The sequence below is a fragment of the Erythrolamprus reginae genome, chromosome Z (assembly GCF_031021105.1).
Source record: "Erythrolamprus reginae isolate rEryReg1 chromosome Z, rEryReg1.hap1, whole genome shotgun sequence".
Lineage (NCBI taxonomy): Eukaryota > Metazoa > Chordata > Lepidosauria > Squamata > Dipsadidae > Erythrolamprus > Erythrolamprus reginae.
Window position 1 is genome coordinate 74,838,518 of NC_091963.1, and position 16,412 is coordinate 74,854,929.

General features: G+C 38.2%; 1 protein-coding gene across 1 annotated transcript in view; it reads left to right on the top strand.

The window, feature by feature from the left end:
- The first annotated feature begins 3,032 nt into the window (after positions 1-3,032).
- The window catches only part of LOC139153837 (collagen alpha-6(VI) chain-like), a 270,910-nt gene continuing 257,530 nt past the window's right edge, over positions 3,033-16,412 (top strand). The window contains 2 exon segments of the mRNA XM_070728258.1: positions 3,033-3,215; positions 4,782-4,875. Coding sequence (XP_070584359.1) covers positions 3,033-3,215; positions 4,782-4,875 — 277 coding nt within the window.

Below are 16,412 nucleotides of genomic sequence, written 5' to 3' on the forward strand. Positions count from 1 at the left end.
CCATAAAAATACACCTAATAACTTACAAGACCAAAAAATACAATAAATTTTTGATCAGGCCAACCTCCCCAAAATACCAAAAGAAACAAAAGACATACTAAATAAGGCAATCACTACTACAGAATTAAAAGAAGCAATCAAAAGTCAGAAAAATAATAAAGCCCCTGGCCCCGATGGCCTTCCACCTGTATTCTATAAAGATCTTCCCACTGAAATGGAAAAGGCTCTGTTAGAAACGCTGAATGAGGCTCTAGACAAAGGCAAAATTCCAGCATCCTGGACAGAAGCTAATTTAGCACTAATAGCAAAAAAGGATACGGACCCTACAGATATAGCCAATTATCGACCTATTTCTCTTTTAAACGCAGATTATAAAATTTTCAGTTCTATCTTAGCCAGTAGAATTAAAAACTTTCTAAACCAATTCATACATTCGGATCAAAATGGCTTCCTTCCAGGGAGACAGTTAAAGAATAACATCAGAATAATATTGGATACCCTGGAATACTACGAATCCCACAGCGAAAAACAAGTGGCATTAATATTTCTTGACGCCCAGAAGGCTTTCGATAATGTGTCCTGGAAATTTATACTTAAACAACTTGAATATATGGAATTCGGCTCTAAATTCATAAACGCAATAAAAGCTATATATACTTATCAATCAGCTTACATTATCCTCAATGGAGATATTTCAAGAAAAATCTTTTTACATAAAGGAACTAGACAAGGTTGCCCATTGTCCCCATTACTCTTCATCTTAACACTAGAAGTCCTAACAAGAATCATTAGAAAAAAGGAAGATATAAAAGGTCTAAAGTGCAAAAATGAAATTTATAAACTACAAGCATTTGCAGACGACCTTGTATTTATTTTAGAGGACCCCCTAGAATCAGGACCTAAATTACTTGCCATCCTAGAAGAATATGGCACGGTAGCAGGACTTAAAATAAATAAAACCAAAACCCAAATTTTAACCAAAAACATGAGAGAACCACAGAAAGCCATTCTAAAGGCCAAACTAGTCATCCAGATAGTAAAAAAAATCAAATACCTTGGCATTAATTTGACGAATAAAGTGTCTAGCCTAAAAGCAAATAATGATAATAAGCTAATAGACAAAATACAATCTGATTTGATAAAATGGAAGAAACTACAACTCTCTTTATTAGGCAGAATAGCGGCCATAAAACTTAACATCTTGCCCAAAATACTATTCCTATTCCAAACAATTCCAATCCAATTGAAACAAGAATTTTTTACAAAATTGAATAAAATTACCAGTAATTTCATTTGGCAGAACAAGCATCCAAGAATTCGCCTAAAATATTTACAAGACAGGAAAGAAGGAGGCTTGGCACTCCCAATCTGGAAAGATTATTATATCGCCGCATCCCTATCATGGATGAGAGAATAGATGAGCTTATATAATACCAGACTACTTAATCTAGAAGGTCATGACCTCCATTTAGGATGGCACTATTATTTATGGGATGAAAAGCCCAAGACCCACAAATATTTTACCAACCATCTGATTAGGAAATCGCTAATATATACCTGGAAAAAAATTAAGATAAAATTTTACAAAGGAATCCCACTATGGTACGCTCCATTAGAAGCATATGTTCATCCTAATTTTCATAAAAAAATAATATAGTAAGGTACAAGGACATAATAAATCCCACTGGTGAAATCAGATCTAGGACAGAATTAGAAAATCTCGGTCAAAAAACGGAATGGTGGGAATACCTACAGATACAAACTAAATTTAATAAGGATAAAAGTAAACCTGGAATAGTTAAAAATGCTCCACTAGACAAATTATGTACAGGACCCCAGGAACAATTAATTAAGAAATTTTATTCCTACTTAAATTTTAACGAATTGGATAATATCAATACAAAAATTAACGTAAAACAGTGGAATCTGGACCTTAAAAAAGAGATCAAAGAAGATGAATGGCAATTACTCTGGAGCAGAAATTTTAAATTAACCATAGCCATGTCTTACAAAGAGAACTTAGTTAAAATGTTCTACAGGTGGCACATTACCCCAATAAAACTAACAAAACTAAACAGCAAACTTTCACCATACTGCTGGAAGTGTCACCAAGAACTAGGCACTTATTTCCACCTATGGTGGCAATGCACAAAAGCACAGAGGTACTGGAATATAATTGGACTCTGGATCGATGAAATACTAAATTTGAAAATTGAAAAAAACCCTGAATGTTACCTTTTGGGCATTCTTAGACAAAATTTGCCTAAAACCCAAATACATTTAATTGTCCATTTAGTTACGGCAGCCAGACTAACCTTCACACAGTGGTGGAAAAACAAGGATATACCTCCGAAAGACGCAATAATTAAAAAAATTAAATACTGTGCAGAGATGACAAAATTAACTATACTAGTTAGGAATGAAACAATGTCCTCATTTAATAACTGTTGGGATCCTTTTTACAGTTGGTTAGAGAGAAAAAAAGAATACCACGTTACATAATTGAAATGATGGTTACAAACTCGACCAGATACAAATCCGATATATAGCTTTCTCATATTTTTGGCTATAGTGATAAGAGACTTTAGATATATATAGACAGTATATTTACTACTAAATTTTATAATCTCTATATTTAGATTAATTCAACGCTTGCACTTAAATACCCAGACGACTAACCTGATCCAATGGAATGAGCTAATAAATTAGGAATTGGTTCTCGTTTTCAATACAGCTCCCCCGGACATTCGCCAACCCCTTTACTTTTTCTATCTTCTCTATTTCCTTTGTTCTCTCTACCCTTTTCCCTCTCTTTTTTCTATTCCCTTCTTTCTCACTCTTTCTCCCCTTTCCTACAAATTTTTATGTTCATAAATTGTTATATCATGCTAGGATTTGATTGTTTTCTGTTTTGATCAACTTTTATGTTTTGTATATTTGTAAATAAAAATAATAATTAAAAAAAAGATAAGTCAGATTCTGCAACTAGCCTACAATCAATACAAGATATGATAATAGAACTACAAGATACAATGACAAAAGCACTAGAAGGCAATAAAGATGAAGCTAAAAAACAACACAAAGAATTAAAGACAGAAATGGGAGAAGTTAAAGACAAGATTAAGGGAATGGATGAAAGAATAGTAGACATGCAACAAACATTAAAGGAAAATATACAAAAAATAAAGGTAATAGAAGGGAAGGTAGAAAAGAAGGTAAAGAGGATAGAAGAGAAAAGCGAGACAACAATTAAAAATATGAATCAATCTATTTCACAACTGGAACTAGATCATTCCTCATACAGTTTACGATTTCAAAATATAATCAAAGAGAGAGATGAGAACCTAGGGGAAGAACCTTCTCTGTGGCAGCCCCAGCGCTCTGAAATCAACTCCCGCCAGAGATTCACACTGCCCCCACCCTCCTGGCCTTTCACAAAACCTTAAAAATTAACCTTTGCTGGCAGGCCTGAGGCTGTTGAGCAACACCTCGTTCCAGCTGATGATATGAATGTAGGATTGTGGTTTGAATGAATGTGAATGTTTAGGGTTTTTTTTTTATAACTCTGGGGTTTTAATATTAGTTTTATGTTTGGGTTTCCCTTTGCTGTATCTTGTATTTTATTCCTATTTTTGTAAGCCCCGAGTCTATAGCCCCGAGTCTATAGAGAAGGGCAGCATAGAAATCCAAACAAGCAAATAAATAAATTTTATACTCTTAAGTGATTGTCAAATCTTTTATCCAGTAGACCACAATTTTTCACTGAAAGTAAACCATCTAATAGCTGCCAGATTTTCAAATGCCTTCTTTCCCAGAATTAATTAAAATAAATAAATAAATAAGTTTTTCAAGATAAGAGATTAAATCACATTGTTCTAGAGCTCATTTTTATTGTTCTATTTGTTGGAACTAAAAATCAGAAACTGGATTTTTTTTTTTAATGGATCCATATATTGTTCAGGAACAAAAGAACTGCAAACTAGTTTTGTACAGTTCAAAGCCTTGTTTTCACTACATTGGACTATATGCCAATTGGGTTATGTAATTCATGCGAAATTCCAAAATAGTTTCTGGTTTTAAAAAATATATTGTATAAAACTTTTTAGGGGAGGGCGGGGGGAGGATGGTCAGAGTCTACAAGATAGCAGGTACATGATCCTGCACTCATCAAATATCACATTTTGCCAACTTGCTACAAATGATTTGGGAGTTTACTATTAATGAAGTCAGACAATTGCCATTAGTAAAGATAATAACACTGGGGTTGCCTAAAATGTCTGTCTTGATTCTAATTTTATTGTTGTTTCATGTTAATGGGAACTAGCTTCATTCAAGGATGTTCAATCATCAGCTTCATATTCTGTTAAATTCTGCCTGCTAAAGGGAATTTCATTCCTGTTCCCATTACAGGGACCAACCATGGTATAAAAATAAAATTAAATCTTCCCTTTGATTTGAAACTGTGGCAGGCTATCAACAATATAGTTATGGGTTAGTATTAAAACTAATGTCATCATTCCAGGTTTGGCCAGGGAATGAAGAGACAAGGGCAGCTAATTTGCAATGCAATGATTTTCAAAGATGGCCTTATTCATCCTGGATGCTTTAGAATTATTGGTCTTATCGGTTGATGAGACTAACAATTGAAATCCAATCTAGCAAGTATCATGCTAGGGACCAATATAGAAAGGCTTTGGTCAGTTGAAGAAACATTTAATTTGAAGATATAAAATGACATTATTATTGATGTTTTGTTGTTTTGTTCTTATTTGTATTTTTAGATTTATTCATTGATCAACTATCACAATCTGAAAATGCTTCTGACTTTCCTCCTTGTTATTCTTGGAACCCAGGCTTCTGAAACACAGCAACCTGGTATTTTATTTTCCTTTTGGAAATTCATCATAATTTATGAATGCAGATTATCCTTATTTGTATTGGTCAATTAAATAGCACAGTTTTTTTGCAGCAAAAATAACCATAGCATGTTAACAATTAAAAATATTGTTAAAAACATTGAATAACTTTGACATTATTACATTCTTTATCAAATTCATAGGTTTGATTTTGAGTGAGAAAAATTTTAGGAAAGTAGAGAAACAAAGAAGCCTCGATTGTATATTAAGTAAATTGGTCAAACTGTATAATGGATTATGTATGACAATTTTAAAAAATGTTTATACTGCTTTTTAATTGCATCCATGAAGTTTACAATAATTAGGCTGGTTTGAGCTCTGAGCTTGGCAATTTGGTTGCAAATGTTTCACATCACCATTCAAGGAGACATCAATAGTGCATTTTGAATTGTGCTCATTGTCAGAATACAGGTCTTTAAATATATTTTTATGAGATGCAAATTAGTCTGAATATTGTTTGTTGGAATTTTTCTGAGTCATGGTCTGGATGGGTTATAGACCAGAATGGTGGGCACACCATTCCGGTGGCAGCAATGGAGTATATAGCTTAGCTCCATTGTTGCAAGGCATGCACACGCTATGCATGCCCAGCCAGTGCGATTCCAGTAAAAAATTACTGTTGGGGTTTTTTTTTGCTTCAGCTCATGCGAGCGGTGAGGTGAATGGGGAGAGTGGAGCAAGCGGCAGGGCGAGCGGCGGTGATCACTTATCTTATTTTGGCCTATTTCTGGCCCTTTTTGTTTCTGTGCATGTGCAGAAGCTGAATCTTGCACCGGCCACAGCCATGGCCACATGCTCCCAGCCCATTCCAGTAGCACTGGGAATGATGGCCCACCCCTGAGGTAGGGGCTTATATTTTTGGAACGCTGAAATATGGCCTTGGGGAGGCTCATTATTTTGGGGGTACAGTAGGCAGTGAGTGTGGGACTAGTTGTCCAGTGGCCGCTGTCTTTCCTCCCTGTCCTTGGCCCTGGCCAAGCAGCTGGCCCATCACAACAGGACTCTGCAAGGCTTCTTATGCCATTGCATGCACAAACTGCAGTACTGCCATGAGCTTCATCATACCGGCATAGCTGTGGGTCCTGCTGCCGTTCATGCATGCAATGGCACAAGACTTGCAGAGTTCTGCTCCGCAAGGCAGCGGCAGTGGCATGACGAGTCTCACAGAGACTCATTTCTGGCTGGTGCAACATGTTGGGCCACAAGACACACATCCTTTTTTTTTTTTTAAATTAAAATATAGACATATACATCATATATACAGTGTATGGTACATTGCAGAGCATATCGCATAAAAGAGAAAAAAAAACAGAAACAAAAAACAAACAAACAAACAAAAACAGAACAAATAACAGTATCAGCGAATAAGCAGGGGAGTTTTGTTGAAAACGAAAATTAGATCAAGATATTTTTGCTCATTACCATATTTCGAATAGTTTGTCAAAAGTGTTAGATGCCAGAATTGCAATTGACATAGTGTTGAGAGGTTAACAAATAGTAATAGTAAATTTACATAGTTAAATACATATAAAGTCTCATGTAATAGTATTAGATAATAGAATACTTTATACCAGATTTGTAGCAGTTCAAGCTTATTTATAGTTTTACATTCTTAAAGCCTATTGGTCTCGCTTTTGCTTCCTAGCCATTTATATAGAGGGTCCCAACAATTATTAAACGTATCTAACGGTTCATTCCTAACTAGTAGAGTCAGTTTCGACATTTCTGCGCAGTACATTATTTTTCTAATTATTGCTTCATTTGGGGGTAGCTTTTCATTCTTCCACCACTGCGCATAAGTTAGTCTTGCTGCTGTAGTTAAGTGAATGATTAAGTGTGCTTGAGGTTTCGATAGATTTTGTCTGGTTATACCCAATAAAAAACATTCAGGGGTTTTATCAAGTGTTAAATTTAATAATTCTTCAATCCAAATTCCAATCTTATCCCAATATGTTTTGGCTTTGTTGCATTCCCACCATAGGTGGAAATAGGTAACCAATTCTTGTTGACATTTCCAACAATTTGGTGAGTGTTTGTTGTTTAATTTGGTTAACTTAATTGGAGTAATATGCCATCGGTAAAACATTTTGACCAGATTTTCTTTATAAGAGGTGGCAATAGTCAATTTATAGTTCCTAGTCCAGAGTGTTTGCCATTCCTCCTCTTTAATCTCTTTTTTGAGGTCGAGATTCCATTTCTTAACATTAGATTTTGTGTCAAAGGTATCCAAATCATTGTAATTTAGATAGCCGTAAAAGTTTTTGATTATCTTATCTTGGGGGCCTATACATAGCTTATCTAACAGAGCATTTTTGTTTATCCCGGAATTTTTTTTGTCTTTGTTAAATTTAGTCTGAATCTGAAGGTATTCCCACCATTCCACTTTTTGGCCCAAATTTTCAAGTTCTAGCCTTGTTTTAATTGCCCCATTTGGGTTTAGGATGTCTTTATACCTTAATATGTTATTTCTCTTGTGTAAATTAGGGTGTACATAGGCTTCTAAAGGGGCGTACCACATGGGAATTCCTTTGTATAATTTAGTTTTAATTTTTTTCCAAGTGCCAATAAGCGATTTTCTAATCAAGTGGTTAGAGAAGTATTTGTGGGTTGTCGGCTTTTCGTCCCAGAGATAATAATGCCACCCTGAATGGAGGTCGTGGCCTTCTAACTTAAGAAGTCTAGTATTTGATAGACTCATCCAGTCTCTTGTCCAATCTAAAGATGCAGCAATATAGTAATCCTTCCAAATTGGGAGAGCCAGTCCACCCTCTTCTTTCTTTCCTTGTAAATATTTTAGTCGGATTCGGGGACGTTTGTTTTGCCAGATGAAATTGTTGGTTAATTTAGTCAAATTATTGAAAAATTCCTGTTTTAATTGTATAGGGATAGTTTGAAATAAAAACAAAATTTTGGGCAGAGTGTTCATTTTTATGGCTGCAATTCTCCCAAGGAGGGATAGTTGTAAATTCCTCCATTTTAACAAGTCGGCTTTTATTTTGTCCAATAATATATCATAGTTATTTGATTTTAAGCTTGACACTCTGTTTGTCAAATTGATGCCGAGATATTTGATTTTTGTAACAATTTGAATATCCATTTTAGCAGATAAGATATCTTTTTGTGCTTGTCGCATGTTTTTAGTTAGAATTTGGGTTTTAGTTTTGTTTATTTTAAGGCCTGCCACTGTACCATAGTCTTCCAGAACTTCTAATAATTTGGGACCTGATTCTAAAGGATCTTCTAAGATGAATACCAGGTCATCTGCGAAAGCTTGAAGTTTGTAGATTTCTTTCTTACAATTTAATCCCCTTATATCTTCCTTGTCTCTAATAATTCTCGTTAATACTTCAAGGGTTAAAATGAATAATAAAGGGGACAGTGGACATCCTTGTCTTGTGCCTTTGTGTAAAGAGATTTTTGTTGATGTATCTCCATTAAGAATAATATAAGCTGATTGGACAGAGTAAATAGCTTTTATTGCGTTAATAAATTTGGGGCCAAATTCCATATACTCAAGCTGTTTTATCATAAATTTCCAAGACACATTGTCGAAAGCCTTCTGGGCATCAAGAAATATTAACGCCACTTGTTTCTCATTATGGGCTTCATAGTACTCCAGCGTGTCTAACACAATTCTAATGTTATTCTTTAGCTGTCTCCCGGGGAGAAAACCGTTTTGATCTGAATGTATAAAGTAATTTAGAAAACCTTTGATTCTGTTCGCTAAGATAGAGGTGAAGATTTTGTAATCGGCATTTAAGAGAGAGATCGGGCGGTAATTAGATATATCTGTATGGTCTGTGTCTTTTTTGGGGATTAACGCTAGATTTGCTTCTGTCCATGAAGTTGGGATTTTGCCTCTATCTAGAGCTTCATTTAACGTCTCTAAAAGAGCCTTTTCCATTTCTTTAGGAAGATCTTTATATAGTTCTGTGGGGAGTCCATCCGGACCTGGTGCTTTGTTGTTTTTTTGACTTTTTATTGCTTCCTTTAGTTCTATTTCGGTGATCGGTTTATTGATTATATTGACCATTTCTTGTGGTACTTTGGGTAGTTTAGCCTGTTCTAGAGTTTCTTGGATTTTTATATCTTGAGTATCGTTTTGTATAGTATCAGAATATTCATAAAGTTTACTATAGAAGTCGCTAGCAATCATTTTTTTTCTTTCCAGGTCATGGCATGGTTCCCCGTTTTTGTTTTTTAGACAGTTTATAAGTTTCTTTTCTTTTTGCTTTCTGAGCTTGTTGGCTAACCATTTGCTAGGTTTATTGGCATTCTCAAAGTTATATTGGTTAGTTCTTTTTATTTGTTGTGCCCAATTTTGTTGATCAATTAAATTTAGTTGATGTTTAATTTGTAGCATATTCTGTTTAATTTCTTTTTTTAGGGGGGAGTTCTGAAGTTCTTCTTCTAAGGCCCTATATTCTTCTTCTAATTTAGCTGTTTTCTGTTTTTTTTGTTTGAATTCTTTGGCCATGTATGAAATAGCTATCCCTCTAATAACAGCTTTGGCTGTATCCCAAACATTTTGAAGGTTAGTGTGGTCTTTTGGGTTTTCTTGGAAGAAATAGTTCATTTCAGTTTTGAATTTTTGCTTAAAATCTTCCTGACTTAATATAGATTTTTGAAGAGACCATCTACAACACTGTTTAGTTCCTTTCCAAGTAACTTTGAGCGCACTGTGGTCTGAGATATAATTAGGATCTATATCTATCGAATGAATTTTAGTATTAATTTCTGTTGTTGTCCAGACCATATCCAATCTTGACCAAGATTGATGCCTATCAGAATAAAAGGTAAATTTTTTAAGTTTAGGGTTTCTGTCTCTCCAGCTATCTTTCAATTTTAGTTCTTTAATTAGATCAAAAAAGGTTTTCGGTAATATTCTTTTCTTTTGTTTGATCATTTTATCATTCTTATAGTCCAATTCATTGTTAGTTATACCATTAAAGTCACCTAATAAGCAAATATTGTCTGTGGAATGTTCTCTAATGGTATTTAATAGTTTTTTATAAAATTTTTCTTGGCCTTCATTCGGAGCGTAGATATTTATTAAAGTTATTGTATCCTTTTCTATAGTAAGTTCTAAAATTAAAACTCTACCCTCCCTATCTTTATATTTCAATTTAGCTTGAATGTTAGAGTTGATGTAACATATTACACCTCTCTTTTTTTCCCCACACATCCTACCTGACACTTGCAGCTCCATCACGTTCCTAGGCATTGTGTCTAGGGTAGCTTGTTCTGAAAGAAAATGTCTCGCGAGTTCAATCAAACTTCTCTAACTGGCAAGACATTTTCTTTTAGAATGGGCTGCCCTGGACACAACACCGAGGAACATGATAGAGCTACAAGTGACAGGTGAGATGCATGTCAGGTAAGACATGTATCTCGCTATGGGGCAAAATTTGGGGGTGATAGGTTGGATGGGGCAGTAGGCACAAGTCCTACCTGACTTTTATAACTCCATTGCATTTCTCAGAATTATGTCCAGGAAAGCCCATTCTAAAAGAAAATATCTCACGAGTTCATTCAAACTGCTGAGATGTTTTCTTTTAGGATGGACTGCCCTAGACACGATAACGATGAATGTAACAACACTACAAATATCAGGTAGGGTGTGCATCTTGCTGAAGGGTGCAATTTGAGGGTGGGCAAGGCAGGCTACATCCTATCTGGGACTTGTCTCACAGTGGGTTTGAGGATGGGATGTGCCACGCCATGAGAATTCATGGGACTTGATGACCTGCATGGTCCCTTTCAACTCTAACAACAAATAAATAAATCTTACTCTAGTCTGGTCTGGCAGAGAGGAAGAGAGAGAGAAACAGAAAACAGTGGGGCAGAAAGGGAAAGGGAGAGGAGGAGGAAGGGAGAGAGGTAGAAAACAGAAGAGGGAGGGAGAGAGACATTTGCCACACAGTCCAAAACCCTGGGAGTATGGTGGTTGAGATTTGGCATTGTGGTTTTCCTTTGTATGGGTTTAGGGTTTGTGATTGTGGTTTCTTTGTGTGTGGCAAATGGGTCTCTTTCCCTCTCTTTGTTTTCTGTTTCTCTCCCCTCCTCTCCCTTTTTTCTGTCTTTCCCCATTTCCCTGTTTTTTGTTTCTCTCTCTACCTCTTCCATTTTTTCTTTCTTCCCTTCTCCCATTTCCCTCATTTGTTGAGTCTCACAAAGACACATTTGTGGCATCTTTTACCAGTATAGAGCAGGGGAAGAGGGTTGGAGTGACACATGGACCCCCTTGTCAGCTTTTCTGCCATCCCCCTCCTTGCTGGGCATGATAAGGCTTACTGCCCATCCCTTATGGTAGCTACCTAGAGAAGCGACTAGAGAAGCGATGGAGGAAGAGTAAGTCCAAATCTAATCAAACACTTGAAAGAGCTCATATTTAGACTTACAAAGTGGTGCTCAAGGTGGCAAGATGCGCATATCATGCCACCTTGATTGCATCAGTGGAATCCCACCTGGCCCCTATGTTTAGGGTGACCCGCTCCCTTCTTAACCAGGTGGGAATTGGGGAGCCCGTGCAGAGTAGTGCCAAGGATTTTAACACGTTTTTTGCTGATAAAATCGCTCGGATCAGGGTGGATCTTGACTCCAATTGGATAGCAGAGTTGGCTGACAACGAATCAGTCGAGGTGACTGGGGCCCATCCGTGTCCATCTGTCTGAGAGGAGCTTGACCTGGTGACACCTGATGAAGTGGACAAGGCCATTGGAGTTGTGAGTTCCGCCACCTGTTTACTGGATCTGTGTCCCGCTTGGCTGGTTTCGGCCAGCAGAGAAGTGACATAGAGTTGGATCCAGGAGATTGTCAAAACTTCTTTGAGGAGGGGGTCCTTTCTGGCTCCCTACAAGGAGGCACTTGTGCACCCCCTCCTCAAGAAGCCTGCCCTGGATCCAGCCATGCTTAATAACTACCGTCCAGTCTCCAACCTCCCCTTTATGGGGAAGGTTGTTGAGAAGGTGGTGGCGCTCCAGCTCCAGTGGTCCTTGGAAGTAGCCGATTATCTAGGTCCTCAACAGTCAGGATTCAGACGCGAGTACAGCATGGAAACTGCTTTGGTTGCGCTGATGGATGATTTCTGGTGGGCCGGGACAGGGGCTTGTTCTCTGTTCTGGTGCTTTTTGACCTCTCGGTGGCTTTCAATACCATCGACCATTGTATCCTGCGCTGGCTGGAGGGGTTGGGAGTGGGAGGCACTGTTCTCCAGTGGTTCTTCTCCTACCTCTCTGGTTGGTCACAGTTGGTGTTGGTGGGGGGTCAGAGGTCGACCTCTAGGTCTCTCCCTTGTGGGGTACCTCAGGGGTTGGTCCTCTCCCCCCTGCTATTCAATATCTATATGAAACCGCTGGGTGAGATCATCCGAGGGCATGGGATGAGGTATCATCAGTATGCATCTCTAGCCCATGTCCAGTTAGTGAAGTGGTGGAAGTGATGTGTCGGTGCCTGGAGGCTGTTGGGGTCTGGATGGGTGTCAACAGGCTCAAACTCAACCCTGACAAGATGGAGTGGCTGTCCATCTGTCCATCCATTATCCTGGGGGGGAGTTATAAAGTTTTGTAGGCTCTGGTGAGTAGTGTGAGATTGCTGGGGCAGAAGCTGCATAGGATCAGGTTAACAACTCTAGAAGCCTTTTTGGCGATATTGTTGCAGTGAGCTTTGGCATTTAGATCATTTGATATTAGTATTCCAAGGTCTTTTACTGAGTGGTGTTTGGCTGTGAGATTTTGTTTATTCAGTTTATATATGAGGTTCAGATTCTTTTTGCCGATGTGGAGGGCAGAACATTTTCTGGTTGATATTTGAAGTTGCCAGGCGTTAGACCAATCTGAGACAAAGTCGAGGTCTTTTTGGAGAGTGGATGTGTTGTCTGTGGTGTTGAAAAGTTTTACATCGTCAGCAAAAATGACACAGTTGCTTGTGATATGATTGCAGAGGTCGTTGATGTAGAGAATGAATAGAGTAGGTCCTAGTACACTGCCTTGGGGAACGCCACTTTTAACCGGTACAGGGGTGGAAATGGCATTTCCAATTTTGACAACTTGTTGCCTGTTTGACAGGAATGCAGTAATCCAACTGTGGAGGAATCCTGAGATGCCATAGGATTTGAGTTTTAGGAATAGTTTGTCATTGACCACTGAATCGAAGGCTTTGCAAAAGTCAATATAAATTGAATCAATGGATTTTCCTTGATCTAGGTGGGTAGTCCATATGTTTTTGCAGTGAAGTAGTTGAAGGTTGCAGGATAATTTCTTTCTGAATCCAAATTGTTTGTTAGAGAGTAGGTTATTAGATTCTAAGTAAAGGGTGATTGAGTGGTTTATAATTGATTCCATAACTTTACATGAGACGCAGCATAGCAAAATTGGTCTGTAGTTGTCAACGAGAGAAGGGTCTCCTTTTTTGAAGATGGGGATGACTACTGCTTTTGACCATAGCTTGGGGAGTGTGCTGATCCTGAAGGAATTTTGAAAGATGATGCTTAGTGGTTCGGCTATAGTAGAAGAAAGTTTTTTTAGGAAGTATGTGCAAAGACCATCTGGTCCAACTGATAGAGAAGGTTTGAGGTCATGGATTGCTTTTTCAACATGGTCTACAGTGAAGTCTATTTGGAATAGGTCTAGAGTCTTTCTGTTTGTTGTTGACAAAGTTGTAGAAGGCTCGGTTAGATTTGGTGCGAAGGAGATTTTCCTCTTGTTTGCTGTGGTAGTTGAGACATTCTGCTTTTATTTGTTGGCAAATGCTTTTATAGCGTCTTTTGAAGTTGGTTACTTGGCCTTTTTTATTTTTACGCCAGAGAGATCTTTTTTTGGTTTGTAGTTTCCTTATCGAGAAAGGTAAGTTATTTTTTTGTTTTACTTCTGGTTGAAGTTAGTGGTACATGTAGTCTGATAAGTCTTTTAACTTGTAGTAAGAATGTGTTGCAGAAATCATCAATAGTGTTGCAGTTAGAAAATATAGTTCGCCAGTTGAGAATTGAGAGATTGGCATCTATGAGTTCGTAGCTTTCCTAAAATTGTACTTAGGTGACACACTATACACGTGAAAGTTATCCTGGTGTAGATTGAGATTGAAGTTAATCATACTATGATCACTGTTGGAAAAAGGTTCTTTTACATGCAAACCATAGATTGCGCTTTTGCTATTACAGAATATGAGGTCAAGACAGCTGTTAAGTCTAGTAATGTTTAATACTAATTGGTCAAGTCCCAGGCTGGTGACGGCATTGTATAAAGGTAGTGTGGATTGGTTCCATGCTGCATTCATTTAAGGTCCAGTTAATGTGAGGTAGGTTGTGGTCACCTAGGAAGATAATGGGGTAAGGGCAGGAGGTTGCCCATGTTAGCAATGAGGTTAATTTGGTTGCATGAGTGATGTTGGAGTCAGGAGCTCTGTAGCATAGTAGGAAGCGAAGTGTGGTATTGAGGGAAAGATCACATATAATGGTTTCTGGGAGGATAAGATCATGTGCAACTTGGATGTTTTTTAGATTGAGTGATTTTTTATAGAATATAGCTACACTGCCTCCTCTGCAGGATTCACGGTCAGACCGAAGGACAAGGTAGTTACTTGATGTGATGATGGAGTCAGGATAGGATGTATTTAGCCATGTTTCACAGACAAAGATCAAATCAAATAAGTTGATGTCAAGAAAGAGGAGGAATTCAGACAACTTGTTAATTATACTTCTTGCATGATTAGTTTACATTTGAGATTAAATTTGGGTTCTGGGTTGTAGTTGGGCTGAGTTGAGTTGAATTTAAATTGGAATGGATTAAGGTTGGATTGAACTGAAGAAGTAAGGGGCGCACTTTCCTATTCTTGGTTGGAAGTACTAGGGATGACAATTTATTGATGAGTGGTGGTGGGTTGGGAAGTGTGGGATGGTTGAGGAGGGATGGGATTTTTGAAGGGAGGGTTATAGGTCTTGGTTTTGATGCACTCAGTGCAGTAGTCTATGTATAGGTTAGTTTCACCAAGCTCAAGACGTCTCTTGAGTTCGGGCCGTAGTTCGCGAGAAAGGATACATTGAAGTAGACTTAGATCTGGTCTGGATCTGAGTTTGTTGTAGTTGTCATTATTTCTGGTGATGGAGTTCATGGTTTTGATGAAGAGTTTTTTGGCAGTTTCATTTTTGCAGACTATCCTACAGAAACGAGGGGCCTTTGATCCATTGCTGTACCTAAATGCAAGGCCGTTTCTAGTAACCTCTAGGACAGGGGTCCCCAAACTTTTTACATAGGGGGCCAGTTCACTGTCCCTCAGACTGTTGGAGGGCCGGACTATAAAAAAAATTATGAACAAATCCCTATGCACACTGCACATACCTTATTTTAACGTAAAAAACAAAATGGGAATGTACTATTTAGAGGGGGGGAAGAAGTCTGAAATTCATACATGTTTATGTTTTGTTTTTAATTTTCTTTTGTTAACATCTGATTGGCTATACAAGGTTTTTTTGGTTTATAGAAAAATGTATTAAAATGTTTATAGAAAAGTATATAAAGAAAGAAGGAAGCACTTTGGCATAATGGTTAATAAGTTAGAAATATAATTGGTGTTGTACTTTTTGAAAGAACATTAAGGAGGGAATTTAATTAAAAGAAAAGTATGTACCTGGATGACAACATTAGAAAAAAACTTTTGCAACTTTTTTGATGATTGATATTAGTTACTGACAAAATACCGCATTTTATTCAGGGAAAATTAGATGGTACATTGTATTGTTTGAATGTATGTTGAAAGAAAAATTTTAAAAAATGTACCCCCCCCCAAAAAAAGTCCTTCCTTCCTCCGCCCCTCCGCCCCTCCATTCATTTCATTCTTCCTTCCTTCCTTGTTCCCTCCATTTCTTCTTCCTTCCTTCCTTCTTCCTTTCCTTCCTTCCTTTTCCCTCCATTTCTCCCTCTTTTCCTCCCTCCCTACTTCTCTCCTTTCCACTTCTCTCTTCCCTCTCCCTTTTTTCCTTTTCTCATTTGTTTTGTTTCCCTCTCCCTCCTTCTTTCCCTCCATCATTTTCTCATTTTTCTCTTTTTCTCTCTCCCATTCCCTCCCCCTCTCACTTCTGTTTTCTCTCCCTCTCTCTCTTGCTTTCTTTCTCTCTCTCCCCCTCCTTCTCTCTTCCTTCCCCTCTTCTTTTTTTTTCTTCCCTGCAATACACCGTGGGGCAGTCGGCTGCAAGCAGAAGCTCCAAGATGGTGGCACCGACGTCGGGTCGCAGTACATTGCTGGGCATGGCACTGGCTCGCTGGCTGGGCTGGAACGGAGGTGCCAGCCCCATGCCCAGTGCAGCGCCAGCAATGTATGGCGTCCTAAAACACATTAAGTCACCACCGGTGCCTTGCAGCCAACCGCCCCATTGCCGCTCCACGGCTACTGCTCAGTGCCCTCCCACTCGACCCACGTTTAGCTGTGCCACCTTCGCGGCTTGCCCTGCTGCCCCACGCCCGCCAGAGCTGCTGGCTGTTGGTCCCTTGAAGCTGCCGCTGC